This window comes from Numenius arquata, chromosome 15 (genome assembly GCF_964106895.1).
Source record: "Numenius arquata chromosome 15, bNumArq3.hap1.1, whole genome shotgun sequence".
Taxonomy (NCBI): Eukaryota; Metazoa; Chordata; class Aves; order Charadriiformes; family Scolopacidae; genus Numenius; species Numenius arquata.
This window is the reverse complement of record NC_133590.1, coordinates 2,131,462-2,155,777: the sequence shown is the minus strand read 5'-3', so window position 1 is coordinate 2,155,777 and position 24,316 is coordinate 2,131,462. Positions and strand designations below refer to the sequence as shown.

Sequence of the window (24,316 nt, the reverse complement as noted above, 5' to 3'; positions counted from 1 at the left end):
TAACACAAAAAGCCCCAAGCAAACAAAAAAAAAATCAAACAAGGAAAAAAAAAAAAAAAAAGAAATAAAAACAACAATCAGGGAGCCAGAAAATAGCAACTTGGCAAGTTTAAGCAGCAGGGGTTGACCCTTCCTCTTCTGAGGGATGTCTGGGCGGCTGCCTAGTGCGTTCCCAGGAGTGGTGAGCAGATGAATGCCTAGCAGGTCATTAAACCCTCGCTGTTTCTTTTGTGCATGCTAGCCAATAACTGTTTAACATTTTTACATATTTATACAACATACATACCCCACCTGCAGAGTCTCTTTGAACACATCAAAAACTGCCCTCAGCGACACAGACAGAGGATTACACTATTATTGGAAAAACCAGTGATGTCCATTTTCCCCCCCAAAAATAACTCTTAAAAATTTTTGTAACACTTCTGTGTCACTGCAATCACTGCACATCGCCCTGATCCAAATTATCTTATTGCTTTGCACATTTCACCCACCCGCTCAGCCCAAATTGGCTCTCACTACATATTCAGATTACAGTCTCTGCTCACGAGCAAACTTTCTTACAGCTCCATAGGCAGCAGGGCTCTGACTGAGGCTGCGAGCTTGCTTATGTAGCAACCTGCCCCTGCCTTCAGTAGGAATTTAAGCTTCCGCTCCTTTACCATTGTTTACTGCTCTCCTTTGCTTTGTTGATCATAGAATCATAGAATGGTTTGGGTTAGAAGGGACCTTAAATATCATCTAGTTCCCACCCCCCTGCCCTGGGCAGGGACACCTCCCACCAGACCAGGCTGCTCAAAGCCCCATCCAGCCTGGCCTTGAACCCCTCCAGGGCTTAGGCCTGACCTGCTGTGGCACCCCCAGCCCTCAGCTCCTCCCCAACGACCAGATTCTCTGTCAAAGGTAGGATCACAGATAGTTTGGTTTTGTTAAAATGAGATCTGGTTAGACAAGGGGTTAATTTAGAAGCGCTTGGAGGACAGGGAGGTAAACCAGATAATAATCAATGATAAAAGAACATGCCCTGCTCGTTCTTTTTCTAGAAGGGAGCTTTCTTGAAGCCAAACCCTCTCAGCAGCCAGCGGACAGGACACTGTGGCCCAGGAGCAGCTGCACCAGCAAAGCCCAAAGGGTTGGGCAACTCCAGGCCCCCTCAGGCGGGGCAGGCCCCACTGCCAGGCACCCGGGGCGGCGGTGAGGCCTCGTCACCGCCAACACCAGCGCTGCGGGCCGGCGGGGAGAGAGACCCTTCTTCTCCTTCTTCTACACAACCACCCCCAGGCTCCGGGAGGCGGCCAGGCCGCAGGCAGGGCCGGCCGGGCAGGGAAGGGCTCTGACACCCCGGGGCCACCGGACCGCGGGAGGGGCTGTGGCAAAGCAGGCCGAGCTCCCCGCCGCCGGCGAGGTGTCCCCAGCAGCGGCTGCCCAAGGGAGGCTCCCCTGAGAGCCGGGCCCGGCAGACCCGCCCCCCACCGCCGCCGGAAGAGGGTACCTCGGCGGCCTTTGCCGGCGGACCCCCCCCTCACCCCCCGGTGCGGCGGAGCCCCCGGTGCCGCCCCCCGCCCCAGGCCGGGGCCACCGCCCAGGAGGGGCGGGGGGGGCGTGGCCTGGCCCCGCGGGGTGGGGGGGCCGTCTGCGCTCCCCCCCCCCCCCCCCCCGGTCCCCAGCACTTACCTGCGGCCGAGCCGTTCCCTTTACCACTGCGCAGGCGCCGCCGGCCGCGCCGCGCATGCGCTTTGCCGGGGTCCGCGCCGCGCGGTCCTAGCGCCGCCGACAGTCGGGGTGGGCGGGGGGCGCTGTCAGCAGCGGGCCCCGCCGCCTCGCCGGTTCCCCGCCTCCTCCCGCGGGCAGCGGCGGGGAGGCTCCTCCCCGGGCCGGCCGGAGCTCGCCTCTCCCTCAGGAGACCGACACACCCACCCTCCCACCCGGCTAAAAAAAATGGCCCCTCTGCCTGCGGGCCCTCGTAGGCCGCCCCCGGGCCGCGGCCCCGCCGCCCTCCCCGCACCGGCGACGGAAGTAGGAGAGGGGCGGCCCGGGCCGGCGCGGCGCGGCTCTGCCCGGAAGCTCGCCGCCTCGTGATTGCGCAGCGCCGTGTCCTGCCCGGCTGCCACCGGCACGGCCCCGGCCCCGGCAGGCAGCCGCCGCGGCAGGTAGGCCCCGCGGGGTCCCGGCGGGACGGGGCGGGACGGGACGGGGGGTCCCGCGGGTGCCGGGGGAGGCGGGCAGCGGGGAGTGCCCCTAGAGGGAAGCGGGTGTCCGGGGAGGTACCTCGGGGGGTTGGTGCCCGCGGAACCGGCTCGCCGGGGAAGGAGGAGGTGTTCGTGGGGGTGGGAGGGTCTGCAGAGACCCCGGGGAGCGGGGTTGGGGGCGGGGGGGGGGGGGAACGAACTCCATGGCAGCGGGAGCTCCGAGCCCCTGCTCGCACTGGAGCGTGCTCTCGGTGACCAGGGCGGGCGCCCCGAGATGAAGCCAGCCGGGATGCTGCGGCAGGTCTCCGACTTCAGTGACCTCAGCCGAGGCCACTGGCTGCAGCAGCTGCTGCGCCAGGGAGAAGGGACCAGCCACGTCCAGTCCAGCCCCGACGGGCAGCACCTTTTGGTCCTGCAGAAGAACCGGCCGCCCCCCCAGCCCCAGGTGGTGGCCTTCCAGCGCCACGGCAGCGGTGGAGCCGAGCTGGAGAGGAACTGGCAGCAGCCCCAGCCAGCCCTTGTGGGACTGCTCTTCCTGCAGAGCTCCGGGACGTTGGGCTCCTCGGCACTGGCCCTCGTGTGGGAACACGGCCGGGCCGAGGTCTGGCACTTCATGGTGGCCGTGGGCTGGCAGCTGCTGCAGACGCTGGAGCTCTGCCAGGGTGCCCGGGCACGAATCGTCTCTGTGTGCAGCCAGGGAGCCAGCCTGGTGTGGTGTGAGGAGAGGCCTCCCCTGGATACCCACTCGGACATGAGCAAGTGTGCCTTCAGGTTCTGTGTCTGCACCCGGGCTCTGGAGGTGGGGGAGCAAGGCGTGCGGCTGGGCACCCTAAGGATAGTCCTGCACAACAGCCCAGAGTACCAGGTCCTGACCTCCCCCCAGCACATCTTCCTGGTGCCTGCCACTGCCAGCTTTGCCACCACTTCCAAATTCCTCCTCATCTGGCATCCCAAGAAGGCAAAGCTCACCATCACAGCCCCCTCTGCAGGCTTCATCCACAGCAAAGTGTTACGCTCCAGCAGCGAGTCAGACTTCAGGAAGCTCCTGCTTGGTTCTGTGGGTCTGCTCTCAGGTTTGGCACCTCTGGACATTCACACCTCCGCTGTGTCAAACAGTGGGGGTCTGCTGCTGGTGAGCACGAAGGGTGCTGTGAACATGGTGGAGCCAGATGGAACACAGAGGCATGTCTTTGACCTGGAGGGGGGCCCCCTGGCCCAGGGAAGTCCTGTACAGCTGAAGACCTTTGGCAGCGTCCTGGCCTGCGTGCTGGCTGGGGTCCTGTACCTTGTTGACCAGAACAGCGGAAGGCTCATAGAGAAGAAAATCCTGAGCATGAAAGAGGTGCATTTCCTGGAGTCTCCGGGAGAGGAGGACAGCATCCAGCTCCTCACTCAGACTGGCATCTACAGCTTTAGCTTTTCCAGACCTGAGGACAGCAGCAGACCTGAGCCGTGCCTGGTGGAGATGGTGTTCGAGGAGGCCTGCAGGTACTACCAGAGGAGGAGCCTCAGCAGCTCCAAGCTGACGGTGGAGAAGTTGAAGAAAGGTGGTGTGTTCCAGGCTCCTGTGGCCCTCGCTGCCATACTGCAGCACAGCCTCTGCCAGAAGCAGAAGCCAACCCGAGGCCTCCAAGACACTTACGCCAAGCTGCTGGGCACAATGAGCCTGGAGCTGCAGAGTTACATGAGCCTGGAACTCCTCAAGACCTGCGTGGTGTGTGCCCCAGAGAGCGAAGTGGAAAGCTACTGCGAGGAACTGGTAGAGCAGGAGGTCAGCCGCGTTCTGCACTCTGACATGGACAAGGACAACTTGGCCTACCTGAACTCTGTCTTTGCCTCCTTCCCCAAGGCTGCCTGGAAGGCTACGAGGAGCTGCCTGCAGCTGCAGCAGAATGGGGATGGCCTCTTGGTAGCCAGGGCCACCCCGGAGGTGTGGAAGAAGGTCCTGGGAGGGCCACAGCAGGAGGAGGTGGGTCAGAATGGAGTGGTCCCACTCTTTGAGCTCATCTGCGCCTCCTTCCTGAGGTTCAAACCCAAATGGCTGCCCAGTTTTGTGGAGCTGACCCAGCAGTACGTTAGCATCTCTTGGGCATACAGCAGCAAGGAGGGCCCGGAGGGCCGGGTGCCGCTGTACAAGAGAGCGCTGGGAGTACTGGCCAGGAAGAACAAGCGCAGCGAGGCAGATGATGAGATGGAGCTCGAACTACTGCTCTGCAGCAAGAGGCCTAAGGCCGTGCTGCAAGCTCTGCACCTTCTCATTTGCCTGAAGCGGTGGCAGCGGGTGGTGGAGGTGGCAGAGAAGTTCTCCAAGCTCAGCCCCTTGCTGAACAAGGAGATATTCACCACGCTGCTGGCAGAGTTTGCCCAGCACCGGGAGCTGGACCCTTATCTGGAGACGCTGTGGGCGCTGTGCCCTGCTGAGCTCACCGCCTCAGACATCCTCACCGTGGTCCTGCAGCACCTCCCTTGCTCCCAGGAGGAGTCAATGCCCTTCTCCAGCGAGGGGAACCAGCTGACTGTAGGCTTGCTGAAGCCACTGCTGCAAAGGGTTGTGCAGCGTCCCTGCGTCCAGGACGAGATGTACTCCGATGCCTTGCAGAGTCCCACCTTCCCCCCTCCCACCCCTCCCCGAGAGCACAGGATCCCCTCAAAAGCAGCAGCTGATGACACCCCTCAGCCATCCACGGGAAGGACTTCCTCCCCCTCGGCACTGGTCCAGGGTGACACAGTGTGAAGGGCGGGGAAGCACAACGGGATCCCAAGCCTTGAGTGCACGAGGAAGGGAAAGCCGCGTCCGCCCTAGGAAATCCTGCCCTGCCTGGCAGTATGGAAGCCTGCTCCTTTCTGAAGCCTCCCTGCGGCAGCACCTCCAAGAGCTGGGGGGCTGGGGGATCTCATCTGAAGCCAGGGCAGCCTTTCTGGCTATTTCTAACAAGTGCAATCGCGTGTGCGCCAGCGGAGGAGCAAATGCCGGGTGCATTTGCAGATGAAAGTGCTGGCTGCACTACAGGACTACAGAACTGCTCCCTGCTCAAAGCACTTTGGTTTTTGGTTTGCTTGGCTCCTTTATAACTTCCCTGATCCTCTAGGAGTGGTGGTGGGCTGGTGGGCAGGGGGACACACAATCCTTCCCCCCCTCCCCTCCCCTCTTCTCTGCCCAGTGTTTTGGGTGATGCCTCCAACTCTGCCTGTGAGAAACTGGGCACGTTCCTTGCCGTGGGGTCTCTGAGTCCTGCTGCTTTGGGTTCAGTCAGATGCTAAATGCCAGCGTGGCCGAGCTCCGTGGCACTGGGGGTCCCAGCAGACGCACTGGCAGCTGCAGCACTCTGCACGCTGTCTCCCTGCAATTCCTCTGGGATCAGTCCTGTAGCTGTGACTGATTGCAGCTACTTAGCTGAAGAGAGCAGCCTAATTCCCTTATCTCTCTATCCCAGACGGCACCCGAACTCTCTTCTGAGCTGAGAAGCTGGCAGCAGCCTGTGTGAGCTTGGGGCTGGCCCTGCCTCTCCCTTTCCTTTGTGGAAGCTTAGATTATGCTGCAGGACGCCCAGGCCCTCTCTTCCCATCTCCTCTACCTTTACCCTTAGCTCACAAAGGGGCTTTGTCAGGGTTGTCTGGCTCATATTGTGCCTCTGTTTGCAAAGTCAGTGTAACTTGAGAGCAGTCCTGCGGGAAGATCCAGGTTCCGGCCTCCCCGGTGCTCACTGCCTGGCCCCCTCCTCCGGGAGAGAGACCCTGGCGGTGGCTTTGCCCCTGCGTTCAGGGCTGTGGTGTGAAGGAGCTATCTCTTGCCTTGCTGGGCTGGCAGAGCCTGGCTGGGATGGGATGGGATGGGATGGGGGGATTCACCTGCATTAGTCCTCTTCCGAGGGGGGTTAAGTGTGGAAGACAGACTCCTTTTAAAAATAAAGGTTCCAAAAGCAGTGCTGGGGTGGTGGTAGATGTTGTGAGGATGCACACCCTCAGAAGGAGGAGAGTTTCGTTTTGCTTCTGGTGAAAAGTGTGGCCAAGCTCAACTCGCCGTGGTCCTGCCCGGCATGGCTCACTGCTGGGATGTGCTGAGCTCGAAGATCCAGCTGGAAGCCATGGAGACAGGACTCTGCACTGGCAGGCAGGTCACCATCCCAGAGGGGCCATCCCGGACAGTGCACGGTTTGGCAAAGGCAAGCCCACACCTTGCTGGGAGCAAGAAGATTTACCTGGGCTTTGCTCCCATCTTCTCTGCAGCTGGTTGGTGCCACCAGCAACCCCCAAAGGCCATTTGGGCTTTTGGGGGGACTTGTGGCTGGTCCCAGGGTAAGGTTGAGGAAAGGAGAATTTTTTTTTTTTTTTTCCTCAAGAGCTACAACTTGTCTCTTTGTTCCTGGCTGGAAAATCAGCAACAGGGAGCACCAGTCTGGCCCTGGTGGGAGCCTGCTGCCCTGGGCACACAGCGGCAGAGCTGCCGTTGGAGGGACCGTGGTTTGTCAAACGGCTGTGACGATGCGGTGAGGCCTCCCCCCGGACAAGGGCTCGGCTGCAGAAAGTCCCTGTGGTGGAAAAAAAAAGTCTGGCAAAGGGGAAGAGGAACTGCTGCAACGGTTCCCTAGAGGCTGGCTGGCTATCGACGAGGCTTGTGCTGCGGCTGTGGGGTGCTGCGAGTTTCCCTCCCACGCAAGGGAAGTGGATTCCGGCAGCTGCCGCTCCTGCGCGCGGGGGCAGCCTGGCCTGACAGGAGAGCTGGGGGCAGCCACCGTGGGCATTTTGCAATGTCCTCACCTCTTCCCCCAGCACCTCCTAGCCCCGTCTGCCACCGCTCTCGCCCGCCTCCCAGGGCTGCTCAGGAGGAGGAGGAGGAGGAGGAGGATGGACCCAGGCCCCTCTCAGAGCCACGGCTCCAGGGACTGGGATGCTGCCCTGGGGCAGGGCTGGGTGGGGAGCTCCTGAGAGCAAGCCCCGCAGCAAAGGCCGTGCAGTAATTTGGGGAGGAGATTTTCATTGCCAGGGCTGGGTTTGGATGGCCACAGTGACACAGCGAACAAGGAGAGTCGAGCTTCCTGGCTCCCAGGGCTAGCTCTGCAAAGGAAAAGGCCACGGCTGGAGGCTGAGCAGGGAAGGAGCAGTGCCTCCGAAGCCAGCCAGCAGAAGCTGAAGCCAGCAGCTGGTGTCCCCGAGGCACAGCGAGGGAAGAGGAAGGGAGAAACGCTGTGTGGTGGGGACAGCCTGGGGCTTGGGGACAAAAACCTTCACACACAGCCCCTAGACAAGCACAAAACAGTCACAGCTCGGGAGGTTGAGGGTTTAGGGTGGGGGGAGAGCAAAGACAGAGCGAGTGGAGACAAACCAGCTAAATGCTGTCCATGGGGGTGCCGGGAAATCCCGCCCTGAGGACCAGAAAGGGTGGGCATCGCCGGGGGAGCAGGGGCTGAGGAACCACACAGGACAGATTCAGCCGAGCGATAGGCAAGCGCGGGGCTCTCTCTGGGGTCAGGACGGGTGCTGGGGGGAGATAGCAGGAGGTAAGGCCGGTGCAGCTTCAGATAACGCCTTGAAGGAAAAATAGCGATTAGAAGATCTGAAGGCAAATGGAAAAAGCGATAAAGCAGATGCACGTAGCGGAGGGCGAGCTGGCCAGCTCGGCCCCGGCACTCGCTCCAGAGAGACTTGGAATTTGCGATGGAGGAAATGAGTCAAGCAGCTCACGTACGTCCCCTGCGCCTGACCCGTCTTTGGGCACGGTCCCTGTGCTTGTGCCAAGGAGCAGCACAAAGCGACACCTTCACTCGCCCCACCATGGCCACAGACCAGGTTGCCCTTGGCTTCTCTGTGCATGTGCCCATCCGTGCTAGGCAGCAGTGTGGGACGTGCAGGAATGGACACTGAAAGTCCCCGTGTCACCATACCCAGTAGAGGGAGGGAGGTGTGGGCTGCAGGCACCCTATAAACTAACTGGAAACCCACAGATGACACATAGCAGGATCGCTGGAGGGCACAGGGAAGTGCCCATCTGCCAGTGGGGGGAAGAGGAAGGGGACACCTCATAGACTTTTGGCATGGCTTTTCCTAGGGAAGGACCTGGAACTAGCCACGGGTGCAAAGGGCTGCCCGGTGAGTGGGATGTCCTCCAGCCCCAGTGATGCTGAGCAGTGGTCCTGCATTGACCCACGGGCTGGGTCGTGACTCCGAGGTCAGGCTGTGGGCAGAGCACACCTGGGGACCCCCAGCAAGAGCCCTCTAGTCCCAGGCACAGCCCCAGCTTATGCCAGCAGTGGGGAAGGCTCCCTGCTCCTACTCCTGTGTCCTTCCATCACAGGCAGACGCGAAGAGCGCAGCCACATGCCTGCAGTGCACACAAACACCCCATTTATTATTTGACACCAAAAAAAAGAAAAAAAAAGAAAAAAAAAAAAAAATCACAGCCTTGGAAAGAGTCAGGCTCCCTGCAAAAATAAATAGTCACATTTTTCGAGCAAGGGGCCTGGGTGAGCAAGTTCCTGCTGGCCTGCAGCACAGGCTGCGGTGGCATGGAGAGCACAAGCTGCCCTGAGCCCCCGGGGTCTGGGGAGGGTGAAGTCCCACCTGGGGCAGTGCAAGGGGCAGCCCCCACCACACATACACCGGGGCATCATTACAGAAGGGGAATTGGGGAGGGGGTTTCAGCCAAAGGGTCCCAACCTGCTCCCCAGCACCCAGGGAGAAGGTGCAGCAGACGAAGCAGCCGTGTCCATCTCCTCCGTGCCCGTGCTGTGGGCACCAGGGGCTAATGCCTCGTGGCTGGCCGAGGGATTTTGTACAAGTTGAAGGCGGGTGGCCTGCAAAACCAAGGTCACCTATGTCATCCCCAGCCACAGAGGCGAGCAAGGAACGGCTTGGGATTCACTGGAATGGACAAATATCATCCCACCTCTGTCACCCAGCCCCACAGGAGAGAAGGTACGGAGACCCCACCCCAGCAGCTTGGGGGAAGCTGGAAGCAGCAGACCCCCAAACTTAGGAGTGTGAGAAGATGATGGAGGGACCCCAGAACAGTCTACGATGCACAGGTCCCACCTTCCCAGTCCTTCCCTGGTACCAGCACCCTCCTTGGCCTGCACTCACCCTGTTCCCCTCCTCGTCCCCCTCCCTCTGTGCCCTGTCCCCCCTCGTGCCACGGGAGCTGCCCCTCACCCCACACAGGGACCGGGCACTGCTACTTACATCTCCAAGACTTCATTCCTGGAAGAGAGAGAAAAGAGGGGACAGTGTCAGTGGGGCGTGAAGACGCCTCCTGAGACAGCCCAGCACCTCCCCGTGGGACAAGGTCTTCCCTGGGGTGCACAATGAGGACACGGGGGGGCTGCAGGGTGCTGTGGTCCCCTCCATCCCGGCTGCCCCATCTGGACACAGAGCATGGGCTCCTACAGCCCCCCTGAATGTTGCTGCCCCCTGAGCATCACTGCTCCTTCCCCAGGCCGGCAGAGCGGGACCCACGCTCCCTGGCCCAGTGGCACATGGCTCCCTCGTGCCATGATTTCAGTTCCCCAAGTTTCCCTGGCAGCTGAGCCCGTGTCTCCAGCCGGCTCAGCCACCAGCTGCAGGGGGAACTGAAAGGCACCAGGGCCACCGGTGGGGACCTGGGGCACGCTGCAGGCAGGGCACAGCCCGGCTCAGCGCCACGTCCCACGCACACCCCATACAAACCCAGCGCGGGTCCCAGGAGAGTTGGGACACGGGGCGAGGAGTGGGGCAGGCAGGGGGAGGAAGGCTGGCTGGGCCGTGATGGGGCACAGGGGTGCTGCAAACCCCGGCTCCCCTGGGAAGCTGCAGCCCTGGAGCATGGGAACCCCCAGCAAACGGCACGGCAGGGCCAAGCTGCAGCCCTCAGCAGTCGGAAATCCAAATGGGAACCACTCGGTACCCTGGGGGGTCACGGCTGTGCCTGGCGGTGGGGCTAACACAGGTCCCCAGAGGGACAGGGAAAGGGGCCTGGGGGCTGGGGTGCCGGCAGCCGTGGGTGTGCGAGTGAGCACTGCACCCTCGTGGCAACGCCGCCAGCCGTGCGGCGCGGCGCTTTCTGTGTGGCGTCCGGCTCTGCAGTGCACAAAAAATGGTGCAAAGTGGAGCGAGTCGGGTGGCAGACCCCCCAGAGCCAGGCTGGGGGCTGCAGCCCTGCCAGGCAAGTGGGGCTCCTTCCTCTCGGGGTGGGGGTGGGGGTGTCACATGCCCCTTCGGCTGCCCAAAGGAGGGTTGCAGAGCGGGCAGAGCCAGGCTCTTCTCCAAAATATTTCCGTTCTCAGAGGCTGAAGGTCCCAAGCCACCTTCCTGCCCCATCCCGAGCCTGCATTACCGTAGGGCCAGCCCCACAGGCTGCCGTGGGGCACACGAAGGGGCGTTTTGCAGTGTGCTGGGGACACCCCAGAGGCAGTGTGGCTGCAGGGCGCACACAGCTCCTCACCTGTAGACATCGGCAATGTCCATGCGGCGGTAAAACTTGGCGAGTCTGACAGCCAGGATGATGCTGGGCAGCAGGATGAGGGTGCACCAGCCCAGGCTGAACCAGAAGGCATTCTGGATGTGGGAGGAGAGCCATCAGCGCCCAGACAGCGACTGGGAGAGCCTCTTCTGCTCTCAGGCCCCACCGAAGACCACCCCACCCACCCCTTCTCGCAGCCCAGCCTTTGCCCTTAGCCACAGCAATCTGCTGGGGAGATGCTGAGCCCTGCTTGCTTGGGACAGAGATGGGTACCCCTCATCCTGTGCGTGAGGGGGAGAAGGGGACCTCACCACTGCCCCCACTCACCAGAGAGTCCAGGATGTAGTCACAGGTGATGGCCTCCACGTTATCCAGGGTCTGAGCTACGGGCTTGCAACGTGCCACGTCTTCTGTCAGCTGGGGACATGGTGTGAATAGGATGTGTCAGTGTCCTCAAACCTCTGCAGCCTGTCCTCCCCTTCCCTCCGTCCCACTGAGGACAGCTCAACTCACACTGCTTTTGGCCCAGGAGATATAGGTTTCAAAGAAGTCCAACAGCTCCTCCAGGAAAGCCCACGTCTCCTGAGGGTGAGCAAGCAGAGACTGGAGATGCTGCACCCCCAGCCCACTCCATGGACCATGTCCCCCCCAGTGTTAAGAACAAGGCTGCCAGACAACCTCAACCCAGCAGCAATGAGGGGGCAAGCCCCAACCCGGTCCCTTCCCTGGGTGCCATAAGGGAAGGGGGTACCCAGCGATGCAGGGGACCCCCGGGGAAGGTGACAGGGCAGGACAAGCAGCCAGGCGTTGCTTGGCATCCCTGCACAGAGGGAGACCTTGGTGTGGGGGGTCCAGTCACATCCCCCCTGTGTGGCCCAGCAGCAGGGCAAGGCGAGCTCACGTTCTTGATGATGTTTGCCATCTCCCTGTCCAGGAACTCCTGGGATTCGCTGGCTTTGTCCAGTGCCGTTCTTGTCTGTTCCTGGGATGAAAGCTGCTCTCAGCAGTGTGACAGGGAGAGTGAAGTTCCCGCATCTCCCCCCGTGCCCGGCACCAGTCCCCAAGGCACAGCTCCTCTGAGCTGTGGTGTTCCCAGCAGTAACCGGATGGTGCATGTGGGTGCACCAGCAGGTGGGGATGGTGCATGGCTTCCTGCGGCTGGTACAGCCCAACGCCCTGCCCATAGGTGGGTGCACGGCGGTGGGGGGCTGGCAATGGGGTGGGGGAGCTGCTGAGAGCTGCAGGGTCCCAGTTCAGGCTGAGCCCTCCTGCACTGGTCACTGTCTATCCAGCATTTAAATGCCGGGGTGCTCGGTTAGGAGGGCCGTGGTGGGGGGAAAGAGAGTGGGGTCCCCGAGGACCGCCAGCTGTGTCCCATCACCACTGCGTGGCAGTCTCAGGCGGGCCCTAGGACAGGCTTTGGTGGCAGTGCCACCTTGCAGAGTCCTGCCCCATCCTCCCTCCCGGTATCTTCATCCCAGGCCCCCAACACAAGATGCAGATCAGACCCCGCGCTGCCTGCGAGTTTGGGGGTCCTCGCCTGGCTTGCAGCCCTCTGTGCTTGCAGGGGACAAGCCGTGCCGAGGCAGGACCTCGCTTGGGGCCACCAAGAGCAGTGTCCCAGCGCCTGCAGGGCAGCGCTGCAGGCATCCCCTGCGCACCCCCTGCTTGCCAGCGCTCGCCCTCCCTCCTTCACCTCCGAGGGGATGTGTCGCTGGCGCCGAAGCCCCGAAGCGGCTGCAGGTCGGCACGGGTGATGCCAGGACCCTGTGGCTGCTCGATGGCCACCCAGGGCACCGCTCTGGCCCCTGACACTTGTGCTTCCTCCTTCGCTGGGCTCAGCCCCTGCTCGCCAGCAACTCACGGGCAAATGTGTGGCTGGCAAACAACGCGATGGCTTTGTGGCCTTGTTTGTGTCACGCAGATACCAGGGTACAGTCACGCAGCACCCTGTGCCAGCACGGCTTGTAAAGAGGCCATGGTGCATGGGCAGGGCGAGCCTTGGGGGTGAAAGCGGCCGTGTGGTGGTGGGACTTTACCCCAGTGCCCATGCCACGCTGGCATGGTGCCTTGGGTGGAGGGAGCCTGCCCCGTGGGAATGCTTGGGGAGTCCCACAGCAGCCACCAGCCCCCCAGACTGCAGGTTAGCCCCCACCATCTCCACTGCAGGACCTCAAGGGCGCTTTGCAAAGTGCTCCTGACTGGGGCGTGCTCAGGAGGCCCCCCCGTGCAGCTTACCTCGAGCAGGGCAGCCCCGCTCTGCACCAAGTGGATGTTCTCCTTCAGGCTTTGCTGGGAATGGAGAGAGGGGGGTCAGAGGCACAGACCCCATGGCTCAGCTGACACCCCACCAGCAGTCTCCGAGCTCTGGGGGAGGCCAAGCCAGCACCTCCAGGACCTTCTCCGCCCCGGCATTGCTCACCAGCAGCCCAGAGAAGCTCTTCTGCATCTCCTTGTCCAGCTCCCTCAGACTGCGAGCATCAGCCTTCAGTTTTTCTTTCACGTCCATGTCCTGGAGGAGCTGCAGTCAGCAGTGCCCCCCTGGCACGGGGTCCCAGCCCCACCACATCCTTCTGATGGAGGGCTGGGTTGGAGGAAAGAGCTGGGCAACAAGGGTGAAGGGCCTCGCCTCCCCTCAGCACCCAGGCAGGTCTGTGGAGGAGCCCCTGCAGCCAGTGGCTGTGGGGACAGGGTGGCCATGGCCCCGGGCTGCCATGGTCTCTCACCGCTTTGTCTGCCAGCTGCTCCAGCTTTGTGGCCAGATCCAGGAGGCTTCCCTGGGTTATGTTCTGATCCAGCTGGAAAAAGCAGAGACAGAGCCATGAAAATGTGGAATAGGGCTCACAGCGGGGCTGCACCCCATCCCTGCAGGGCAGAGTGGAGCCAGGGCCTCCCAGATGGAGATGCCCAGTTGCTCCAGGGGGTGACGTGGATGACAGGGGAGACCCTGGGAGCCTGTGGTGGGACTCCCACGGCAGCAAAGGGAAGAGGGCAATGGATGCCCTCAACACACATCTGGACCCCTCCATCCCAACACCAGCCCACCTGCTCCAGGGTGGGGGTGAAGTCCGGGGGCTGCCCATCCTGGCTGGCGTTCAGCAGCAAGCCTCTCTGCGTCTGGCTGAGCAGGGAGATGGGGCTCAGGGTGATGTTCACCTTCTCGAAGGCCGTGGAGATCTCTCCTGTATACTGCCAGAGCAAGGAGAACCATGATGGGCCACAATGCCAGCCCCTCACTGTCCCCTCAGTGCCAGCCCTGTGCCCCCAGCTCTGCCCCCTAGACCCTGGCACTCACCTGGCTGATGTTCAAGAGCTCGTCCAGAGACACACTCTGGTCCAGGTGCAGCATTTGCCACAGGGCAGCGTTTTGCTGGCACTGCCTGCAGGAGGAGAGCGCAGGGTTGAAAAGGCAGGTGAGGGCCACCCCATCCCAGGAACATGTCCTCACCCTCGCAGGCAAGTGGCACCTCCTTCCTTCCCTGGCATCAGCACCTGCCCGCAGCCAGGGCAGGCAGCACAAGCTGCTCCCACCCCAATGAGCACCCCGGGGCGCCAAGCAGCTGTACCCCTCCCCAAAACCACTATGCTGGAACCGGGACCCACCTGTACATCTCTGAGAAGTTTGTTGTGCCACCCTCCTGGCCCAGCAGCTCCGACAGGTTGAAGCCAGGGATCAGGCCCGGGGTGTCCAGGAGCTGAGAGCAAGGGAGAAGATGAAGAAACCAGACACAGGGCAGGGCAGGACGCCTGGCAAGAGCACCCCAAACCAGGCAGCGCTGCCTCTGCTCCACCAGCAGCCCTCAGAAAGGTGGCAGTGGCTCTGGGCAGGGGTGTCTCCCCATGGGGACCTCACCTGGAAGAGCTGCTGGCTGCGCCAGGACTCACAGACGAGCACGTAGATGTTCCCCCCCAGCACGAAGGTGACCAGCACCGGCAGCATCAGCAGCCAGGAGAAAATGAAGCTGAAGCCAACCCCTCTGCCAGGACAGAGAAACCATCGGCACCCGAGGCCCCATGCCCCGGCGTTGACGATAGATAGCGTTGCCTCCAGCTCGCAGAGCTCAGAGCCTGCCCACCCCTTGCCCCCCCAGAAACGATGGGAAGCACCACCATTCCCAAGAGCATGTCTCTGCTCTGCCTTCGGCCCCCAGGCACAGCCAGGCTCAGACCCCGGCGTAGCTTCCCCAGCTTTGCAAGCCACCACCCGCCCATAGGGCCACAGGACCACGCACACACTGCCAGGGCCCCGCCAGCAAGGGACGAAGGGGCTCCGATTGAACGCCTTTCACCAACACCATGTTTTACCCTTGCGTTTACCACCTGCACGGTGAGTTGCCACGGGGCAGGCCACTAAGCCATAGGAATTTGATGATTTAGCAGCTGGAGCAAGCCCCAAGCCAGCCCTGCCCACCCATCCCACCGCTCCCCATGTGTCCTCGGCAGCCGAGGGAGCCTCACGCCATGAAGAAGTTCCCGCCAGCGTTGGAGAGGCTGCTGCGCTGCGTGGGCAGCACGCTTTCCTTCAGCCCCAGGGGCCCCAGCAGCAGCCCGAAGACATTGCAGAGGACCACCAGCAGCACCATGCAGCACAGGAGGGCACAGATGCTCCACCTGGGGCAAGAGGAGGGGCAAGAGTCAGACAGCAGGACCTGGCATCCCACCAGCTGCCTTCTTGGGGAGGAAAAAGCCCCCAGGCATCCTGGTAAAGAAGGGGCACGGGTGGCTGCAAGGCCCATCTCTGGCTACCCTGCATTCACACCCCCACCACCAAGCAAGCCCCCAGCTCCAGAAACCAGAGGATCAAGAGCCTGAGCCTCTCCAGACAAGGGAGCAGGGGGATGCAGCAGCCCCTCGCCTAACCTGAGCCCATCCAAGCTGATGATCGGCTCCCTGTAGTGCTCCAGCACCGAGGTAGCATTGCCCACAACGGCCCCAACATTCTCCTCCACGTCCAGGAGCGGCAACTCCTCCTGCAAGCTCCTGATCTCCTGCCTGATGAGGCCCAGCTGGTCCTGGGTCTCTGCAGGGGATGGGGTCAGGTTGATGCTGTGAACTGCTGCCCAGGTCCTGCTCCTCTGGGGCAGGTGAGCCTGGGGCAGCAGGAACTGGGAGAGGGTGGGAAAGGGGTGGCTTTGGTCAAGGATGGCATCAGCGTGATAGCACATGGGGACTTGGGGACAGCCAGGGCTGCGGGCTGTGGGGTGGCAGCAGGGGAGGTCTCCAGGCAAGGATGGGATATGGAGACCTGGGAGTGGGGGAATTCGGCACACGGGGCACAAAGCCCTGCTTACTTGTCACCACCTCCCGGGACTGCTCTTGCACCTTGGCAGGGGTCCTCTCCAGTGTGCTGTTAACCTGCGTGCAGGGGGGACACAGTGTACAGCTCACATCCCAGCCTGCAGCCCAGGGCTGAGCAGCACATCCCCTCCATCACCAGATCCCGGTGGCACAGGACAGCCAGGCTCCCCCCAGCATCCAGCCCTGACCGTGCCAGTGCCCGGGAGCGGTGGGGACAGTGGGCAGGCTCCGTCTGAGGCAGACCTCCCACCAGCACATCCCTCCAAACAACAGAACAACTCCTGGCGGGGCTCTTCCCAAGCCACCTCCTCGCAGCACAGCCCCAGCAGCCCCCAGCCCCGAGCCTGGGCGCAGGGCGCATCCCTTACCTTCTCTAAATCCGACGTTATGTTGGAGCCAGACACATCATCCAGTGCCTCCAGCTGCTGCTTCACACTGGGGATCTGTGGGGACGAGCCTGGGGTGAGGGGGGTGTGGGGGGCTGGGAAAGGGGGCTGTGGGGGACCCCTCGCCTCGCACCCTGCCCCTCCTCACCGTGCTGAAGTTGGTGCTGAAGGCGAGGTCGTCCAGGGACACGCTGCCGCAGGGGTCACCGCAGTCCTGAAGGGTCTTGTGGAGGCTGTCCCGCAGGCTGCCCAGCCGCTGGCTGTAGCTGCTCTGCAGCTCCTCGAGGCGCGAGCGAGCGCTGGTGATGTTGCCGAAGGCGGCCGCCAGCGCCTCCATCCCTGGGGAGACAGCGGGGGCTTGAGGCTTCATCCTGCCAGCACGGCGGGGGCTTGTGCTCACCCAGCTGAGCCTTGGGGACTCATCCAAAAAATGCAACGTAGAGGGACCCCTGTCAAAATCCCAGCATTTGCTCCAGGCTGGGGCTGGAGTGGTCGAATGGACCTCCCTCCCTGGGGGACTTACCCAATCCTGCTGGAGGCCCCCAGGCATGCACCTGCCCCAGCATCCCCCTGAATCCCCTCCAAGGCCATGCCAGCCCCCCAGGGATGGGGCAACTACCTTGCAAGAGGCTCTGGAGGGACCCCAGAGCCCCATCCGTGCTGCTCCTGATGCTCAAGATAATCATGCCGCCCAAGTTGGGCCCGATGTCTGTGGAGATGGGAGAGATGATGTCAACGACGGGATCTCCGGCAGCAAGACCAGGCTGCCCTGAACAGCCCAGGGCTTGCACTGGTCATTCCTAGGACCCCATCCCACACCCACTCTCCAGGCGAGGTGGGCAGAGAGGGACCCCCTCCCATCCTGCCAACACCTGCATCACCCTCCCAGAGGGGAGCTGGAATGGGGGCAAGCAGCAGCTGGAGCAGAGTGGGAGCCTGAAGGAGCCCTCAAACCCATTAGACATTAGACCCAAACCCTTTAGACATTCCCATAAGAACCAGCCCAGTGGCCCCCAGGGGTCAGCAACCATCTGCAGCACCCCCTGCCACCCCCGCTCCCCAAGCACCCCAGGGTGCCTCAGTCTCCCCTTTGCCGCACACCCTCACCCTGGAGGCTGCTGTTGGCGCGGCCCAGCGGGACGTCACTGCTGTCGATGATAAAATTGATTTGCTGCAGGGACAGAGATGGGGTGTCAGTGCAGGTGGGCACCCTTCCCCACCTCCAGCCCCACCGTCACCCTTCCCCAGGGGGGCTCTTTGCCCCCCATCAGGCACCCCGGACGGGGCGGGGGGACCAGCCGTGCCTTGGGGATGGAGGCCAGGTAAGTGTGGACATCGTCCAGGGTGTTGTTGACATTGGGGAAGGTGCCACGCACGGCCTGGGAGAAGCGGGTGTTGCTGACGAAGGCACAGACATCACCAGCCCTGCAAGGGAAGGGTGGCCGGGTCAGCGGGTGGGGAGCTCAGTCCTGATGCTCCCCCCCCGCCCAGGACCCTCTGAACCCACCCACACCACCTGGAGCACGCCCTTCCAGAGCATCCCAGCAAGTGCCCTGCGTACCACCACGGGACCAGAGAGGAGGCACACGGAAACTGAGGCTCAGGGGAGCCCCGTGCCTGGTGCACCCACATTTCCCTGCGGTGAAGCTGTCGGGAAGGGTCTGCACCGTGCCAGTGTGCAGCCCCCCAGGGCCAGCTCCCCACCGCCGCTGCTTCCTCCCTTTTGTCCTGCCACACCGGGATCTGCTCCTGTGAACAATGGCAGCTTCCTGGCACGGCCGGCCAAGCGCCGGCGTTTCCACCCGCCCTCGGGTCCCATCCGGAGCCTCCCGGCCGGCGCACTCACAGGAGGAGAGCCGAGACCAGCAGGACGGAGGCCCAAAGCGCCCGGCGCCGGCAGCCCGTGTGCCGACCCTGCTTCTGGTACATGCGGCCCCCGCAGTTCCCGCAGCAGCGGCAGCAGCAGAAGCAGCATCCCACCAGGGGCACGAGGATGATGAAGAGGAGCCCGATGGCCATGCAGACCAGGAAACCCAGTTCGTAGAGCAGCAGCTGGTAGAGGAAGAATGAGAGGCAGCATAACACCGGGGCCCCTGGAGGCTCCCCAGCTCTCCCCACGGGGCAGGACAAGGGGGTTGCACATCTCCCCTGGCTGCTGCCCAGTACCTGAGGCTCAGCCTCGGAGCAGCACCCACCAGTATCCCCCAGCCTGTGGCGGTCTGGGGCTGCTGGGTCCCTGCCCCGGCTGCCCACTCACCTCCTGGACTTTTTCCTTGGTGGCCCCCTCATTCTGGGGCTGCACAAAATCTGCAATCAGATCTGGGGAACAAGGAGTGGAGAGAGCTGTGAGCAGGTGCTGGGCCCTGGGGGGCTTCCCAGGAGGGTCCCACACCCTGCTCACCCCAGAGAGGGGCTCCCAGCACCGAGCATCACCTCCGGCGCTGTGGCTCAGAGTGGCTGTGAGAGCATGGCATGTTTCTCCCTTCCAGCTGGCCCCCCCCGGCCATCGCGTCACACAGCCCTTTTGCACCCAGGAAAAGCACTGCCAGCCCCTGTGCTCTCAGGGGTCCATGGAACAAGGAGATCCTCACCTCATTGGGCACCAGAGGTAGGCTCAGAGGGGGATGCTCTAACAACCACCTCCTGCAGCCCAGCCCCAAGCAGACACTCGGCCAGCGCTGTCAGCGTGGCATGGGCACTGGGGTAAAGTCCCACCACCCCACAGCCGCTTTCACCCCCAAGGCTTGCCCTGCCCATGCACCATGGCCTCTTTACAAGCCGTGCTGGCACAGGGTGCTGCGTGACTGTACCCTGGTATCTGCGTGACACAAACAAGGCCACAAAGCCATCGCGTTGTTTGCCAGCCACACATTTGCCCGTGAGTTGCTGGCGAGCAGGGGCTGAGCCCAGCGAAGGAGGAAGCACAAGTGTCAGGGGCCAGAGCGGTGCCCTGGGTGGCCATCGAGCAGCCACAGGGTCCTGGCATCACCCGTGCCGACCTGCAGCCGCTTCGGGGCTTCGGCGCCAGCGACACATCCCCTCGGAGGTGAAGGAGGGAGGGCGAGCGCTGGCAAGCAGGGGGTGCGCAGGGGATGCCTGCAGCGCTGCCCTGCAGGCGCTGGGACACTGCTCTTGGTGGCCCCAAGCTAGGTCCTGCCTCGGCACGGCTTGTCCCCTGCAAGCACAGAGGGCTGCAAGCCAGGCGAGGACCCCCAAACTCGCAGGCAGCGCGGGGTCTGATCTGCATCTTGTGTTGGGGGCCTGGGACGAAGATACCGGGAGGGAGGATGGGGCAGGACTCTGCAAGGTGGCACTGCCACCAAAGCCTGTCCTAGGGCCCGCCTGAGACTGCCACGCAGTGGTGATGGGACACAGCTGGCGGTCCTCGGGGACCCCACTCTCTTTCCCCCCACCACGGCCCTCCTAACCGAGCACCCCGGCATTTAAATGCTGGATAGACAGTGACCAGTGCAGGAGGGCTCAGCCTGAACTGGGACCCTGCAGCTCTCAGCAGCTCCCCCACCCCATTGCCAGCCCCCCACCGCCGTGCACCCACCTATGGGCAGGGCGTTGGGCTGTACCAGCCGCAGGAAGCCATGCACCATCCCCACCAGGCCAGGCGTGCTGCTCCCCGGCGCCTCGGGGCCGGGACCGTACATGGGCTGTGAGATGTTCCCCAGCTCCATCGCGGTGGCTCCGGTGGGCACCTGGGCACAGAGAGGGGCTGTCGGTGTCGTTGGGGCACAGGGCCACCCAGCCTGCCCTGCCTTCTGCCTCCGAGCAGGAAATAAGGGGAGAAAAAAATCAAGCACCTGCCAGCTCCTGCCCGGAAGGAAAGAGCTTTGGGAGAGTACCGAGGTGGGATGGGGAGTCCTGGGAGCAGCAGAGTGGGGGGCCAGGCAGGAGTGCCCACGAGGGACCAGAGGGGCTGCGGAGGATGAAATGGAGATGGAGCGCTTACCTTGTCCTCCGGCACCTCTGTGCACCCACGTCTGCCGCAGGGCCCAGCCGCACAGTGCCAGCGCCCGGGCTTTATGGTTTGTTTAAGTTTCAGCTGAGACTGCTGAAAAGCCGCTTGCGGGGGAAGGCGGCGATGCCGGGATCACCCCACCCTGCCCCTGGCACCCGGCCACCCCGGGCCACCTCTCCGTTCCTGGGTCAGGGTCACCACCAACCTGTCCCAACCCGGGCACTGGGGAGAAACCCCTCTCCTCGGGCTCCGCAGAGCTCCTGCTTTCCTCCTTTCTGGTTTCCTCCCAACCGGACTCAGGGGCTGGGTGACCCGTGGTGATCCCCAGGGCAGCCATCCCGCCTGCTCCACCCCAGCACCGGCGGCATCCCTTCAGGATGGGGTGCGCTGGGACCCACCCCGGAGTCGCTGCGAACCGGCTCTGGCCACAGAAACCAGGCTTCGCATTTAAAAAACAAAAAAAACAAAAAAAAACAAAAAACAAAAAACCCCAAAAAAAAACCCCACAAAAACCTTCCCAAACGGGACGCTGCAGCGAACTCGGCATTTTCCACAGGCACCTCAAGCCCCCCCAAGCGGGGTGCAGCCTCAGGGACCCCCAGATGGCATTTTTCCTCCAAGGCTGCGTGTCCGCCCGCTCCTGCCCGGCTCCGTCCCCCCTCCCCGCCCGCCGAGGGGCTCTCCCACGCCCCGGGAGCCACGCGTGGCTCTGCCCCCGCCACCGCCCCGGGGTCCTTAACCCCCGGGATCCTTAACCCCCGGGATCCCGCCGGCGCTCCGGGGCCAGAGGAGGGGGGGGACGGGGGGATGTCTGGGGTCGTTCCCGGTTGTGCCGCGGACGCACCCGGTGGGCGCGGGGCGGGTGCCCCGAGGGTCGCGTCCCGGCGGGCGGCGGCGGGAGCTCCCTGCTCCGGCCGGGCTGGGCTCGGCTCCGTACCGAGCCAGCGGGGCGGGCGGCCCCGGGAGGGGTGGGCAGGGCTGGACGGAGCCGCCCCTTCCGCCTCGGCCCCCCGGGGTCTGCCCGGGGCGTGCGGCCGCCTCGGCCCCCGCCTCTGCGCCCTCAGCCCTCGGGGGGGACCCCTGCTCCTGCCCCATCCCACCCTGACATCCTGCATCTGTCCCCAGAGTCCCCGGCTCCTGCCATGTCCCGCCTGGAAGACCCCACTGCCCCCAGCCCCTCTGCCCCATGCCCCGGTGATGCTCCCTCTCTGCCCCACAGAGAACCAGCCCCTCCAGCAGCCCACCCCTCTGGCCCCTCCAGCAGCCCACCCAGCCACAGCCTCCACGCCCAGAGCCCCTCACGCTGCCCACCTTGCACCCGTGCCCGCCCTCAGCCCTGCACCTCCCCACCATCCCCCCCAGGCCAACCAGTGCCCCCACCATGGTCCTTGGCCCCGGCCCCGTGTCCCTGCATGGGGCACCATGTGCTTTTTGGAGGGGCACCAGCGGGGGGTCTGGGTGAGCCGTACCCGCACGGCCGGGCTCCCCGGCCCCCCCAGCGCCGATGGCTTGCTGGCTGCCACTTCCCAGGTTACTGCTTAACTTTCCTCGCACAAGCAGGCGTCACTACTCTCCGTGACCTCGGGCAAAGGTGGCACGGGGAGGAAGGCAGCCCCACCTTGGCTTTTCCTTCTGGCTTGGCCCATGCAGAGTGCCAGGGGGGCTGTGGGGGACCCTCCGGCTCAGCACCGGCACCAGGGCAGAGCAGTGGAGGACACAGGTGCACCCCTCCACAAAAAAAAAAAAAAAAAGGAATAAAATAAAGGGCTTAGCAAATTTCCCACGGCGCTGGGGCTGATGTGGGGAGGGAGGTTTGAGGCTTTCATGGGCATCCTTGGGTTTTCCAGCTCAGACCTCAACACCAAGAAGCTGGAAGAATGGAGAAGCTGGACATGAGCAGGCAATGTGCTCTCGCAGCCCAGAAGGCCAATCCCATCCTGGGCTGCATCAAAAGAAGCGTTGCCAGCAGATCCAGAGAGGGGATTCTGCCACTTTACTCTGCTCTGGTGAGACCTCACCTGGAGCACTGTGTGCAGGTCTGGAGCCCTCAATATAGAAAGGACATGGACCTGATGGAGCGGGTCCAGAGGAGGGCCACCAAAATGATCAGGGGGCTGGAGCACCTCCCCTATGAGGACAGGCTGAGGGAGCTGGGGTTGTTCAGCCTGGAGAAGAGGAGGCTCCGGGGAGACCTCATAGCGGCCTCCCAGTACCTGAGGGGGGCTACAGGAAGGCTGGGGAGGGTCTGTTTCCAAAGGCCTGCAGTGACAGGACGAGGGGCAATGGTTTTAAGTTGGAGAAGGGGAGATTTAGATTGGATATTAGGAAAAAGTTCTTTACCATGAGGGTGGTGGAACACTGGAACAGGTTGCCCAGGGAGGTGGTTGAGGCCCCTTCCCTTGAGATATTCAAGGTGAAGCTCGACGAGGCCCTGGGCAACCTGGTCTAGTTGGGGGTGTCCCTGCTGACTGCGGGGAGGTCGGACTAGATGACCTTTGGGGGTCCCTTCCGGCCTGGACCAATCTATGAATCTATGAAACCACAGTGTTGCCTCAGGGCCCTCCGAGGGGCAGGGGGCACACGCGGAGCTGGGTACCAGGGCCCCTGCATGGGATGGGGTGGCTGCTCCGGGTGCTGCACTCCCCCAAATCAGTGTCTGCCCAGCTCCCACGGCCGCGTGTGGGCAGGATCTGGCCCAGCATTCACGGGATCCTTCACCGATGGAAGGATCTGCTTCTGCAGGGCATTGCCACCCTTCAGCCCAGGGCATCCCGCTGAGGCTGCCAGAGCTCAGTGCACGTCAGGAGCGAGGGTGGGGATACCTCAGCACGGGGTACCACCACGCCATGGGCTCACCGGGGCCACCCTGCTCCCACCTGCCCAGCCAGGAGCTCCCACCATGGTGCAGGTATCCTGCAGCCCCCCCCCCGACTCCAGCCCTGCCAGGGGAAAGGATGGCGAGGTGACACCCCTCAGCGCAGATGTCAACCCGGGCCCATCCTGCCCCCACCCTCCACTGCATCAGCCCCATTTTAAGAGCCCGAATTCCCCATCCCTTTTTCCTGCCCCATTACTGCAGGATCTGCCCCCGCACCAGCGTCACCTGCAGCCGCAGGCTCCTTGCCCTGCACGTTTGGCCAGGAGGGGTTGCACTGGACCCAGCTGCCCCCAGACCCCCCCACCCAGTGGGGATGGCAAAATGCCATCTCTGGGGGCAGCTATCTGCTCTGCTCTAAGGGAACTGGGGACCAGCATCTTGGCCCCAGTGCTGGCACTGGGGGCCCCCAGCTTCTGGAAGGAGACTGGGGTAGCCCCCATGGAGGCCAATGCTGTGTCCCCCCATCCGGGGGGGGGGTGTCACCTGTCGCTCCTTTGCCCCCCCCCCCCCCCAGGACACCTCCATGCTGCCCAGCTGCTGCCCTGTTCCCACGGTAGGACCACACCACCCCCACTGCTCCCCAGGGGTCGTGCCCATCACCTTGGTGTCCGGGCAGGCCCCGAGCCGCTTGTTTGCTCTGGCTCGGGGACAGGGCTGTTTCCCAGCAGCCCCGCGCTCTGTCCTTGCTGGGATTTCTGCTTTCCATGGCGTGGCAGGGAGCCGGCCGGGGCCTGGCTGGGAACCAGCAGCCGGAGGCGAGCCAGCGCCGTCCCGGGAGCACGGCGAGCCCTGTCCCCGTACCCCACACCAGGGCACTGGGGGCACAAGGGGACACCCCCCCCGCCTCTGCCTTGCCCTGCGTTGGCCAGGTCTCATGCTCAGAAATAAGCGCTCAGGACAGCCTCAAACCGAAAAGTCGTTTTATTGGTACCATACATGACTCATAAATGGCACAAACTATGGAGGGGAGGGAGAAAAAAAAAAAAAAAAAAAAAAAAAAAGAAACAAAAAGGCATTACAGTGTGCCCGGGGGGGGGGCAGCAAGGGGCTCCGCACCCTCCACGGGAGCCCAGCAGCGTGGCGGTGACAATCGTACCTTAATTGCAAAGCAGAGCCCCCCCCTCCCCACCACACCGGGCTCCCAACCTGGGAGTGTCCCCCCCACCT

At 63.1% G+C, this 24,316-nt stretch overlaps 3 protein-coding genes across 3 annotated transcripts in view; 1 reads left to right on the top strand and 2 right to left on the bottom strand.

Moving 5' to 3' along the window:
• The window catches only part of ARMH3 (armadillo like helical domain containing 3), a 156,592-nt gene extending 154,891 nt beyond the window's left edge, over positions 1–1,701 (bottom strand). Inside the window, exon 1 of the mRNA XM_074159007.1 lies at positions 1,672–1,701. The gene's annotated coding sequence lies outside the window, so the exon portion shown is untranslated. The remainder of the gene's footprint in view (positions 1–1,671) is intronic.
• Positions 1,702–2,460: 759 nt separating this feature from the next.
• On the top strand, positions 2,461–6,096 carry HPS6 (HPS6 biogenesis of lysosomal organelles complex 2 subunit 3). Its single transcript, XM_074159114.1, has one exon. The coding sequence runs from the start codon at positions 2,461–2,463 to the stop codon at positions 4,918–4,920; it is 2,460 nt and encodes an 819-aa protein (XP_074015215.1). The 3' UTR covers positions 4,921–6,096.
• A 2,829-nt stretch (positions 6,097–8,925) lies between these two features.
• Positions 8,926–21,151, bottom strand: LOC141472205 (prominin-1-A-like). The gene is made up of 25 exons (XM_074159072.1): positions 21,116–21,151; positions 19,858–20,008; positions 18,559–18,620; positions 18,148–18,353; positions 17,606–17,726; positions 17,409–17,472; positions 16,921–17,010; positions 16,450–16,640; positions 16,284–16,358; positions 15,909–15,972; positions 15,478–15,637; positions 15,076–15,228; positions 14,471–14,594; positions 14,221–14,312; positions 13,913–13,997; positions 13,663–13,806; positions 13,344–13,415; positions 13,040–13,129; positions 12,856–12,909; positions 11,519–11,599; positions 11,131–11,199; positions 10,945–11,034; positions 10,600–10,712; positions 9,363–9,380; positions 8,926–8,977 (listed from the first exon to the last, which is right to left on the bottom strand). The coding sequence occupies exons 2-25, from the start codon at positions 19,985–19,987 to the stop codon at positions 8,926–8,928; spliced, it is 2,400 nt and encodes a 799-aa protein (XP_074015173.1). The 5' UTR covers positions 19,988–20,008; positions 21,116–21,151.
• Between the last annotated feature and the right edge of the window lie 3,165 nt (positions 21,152–24,316).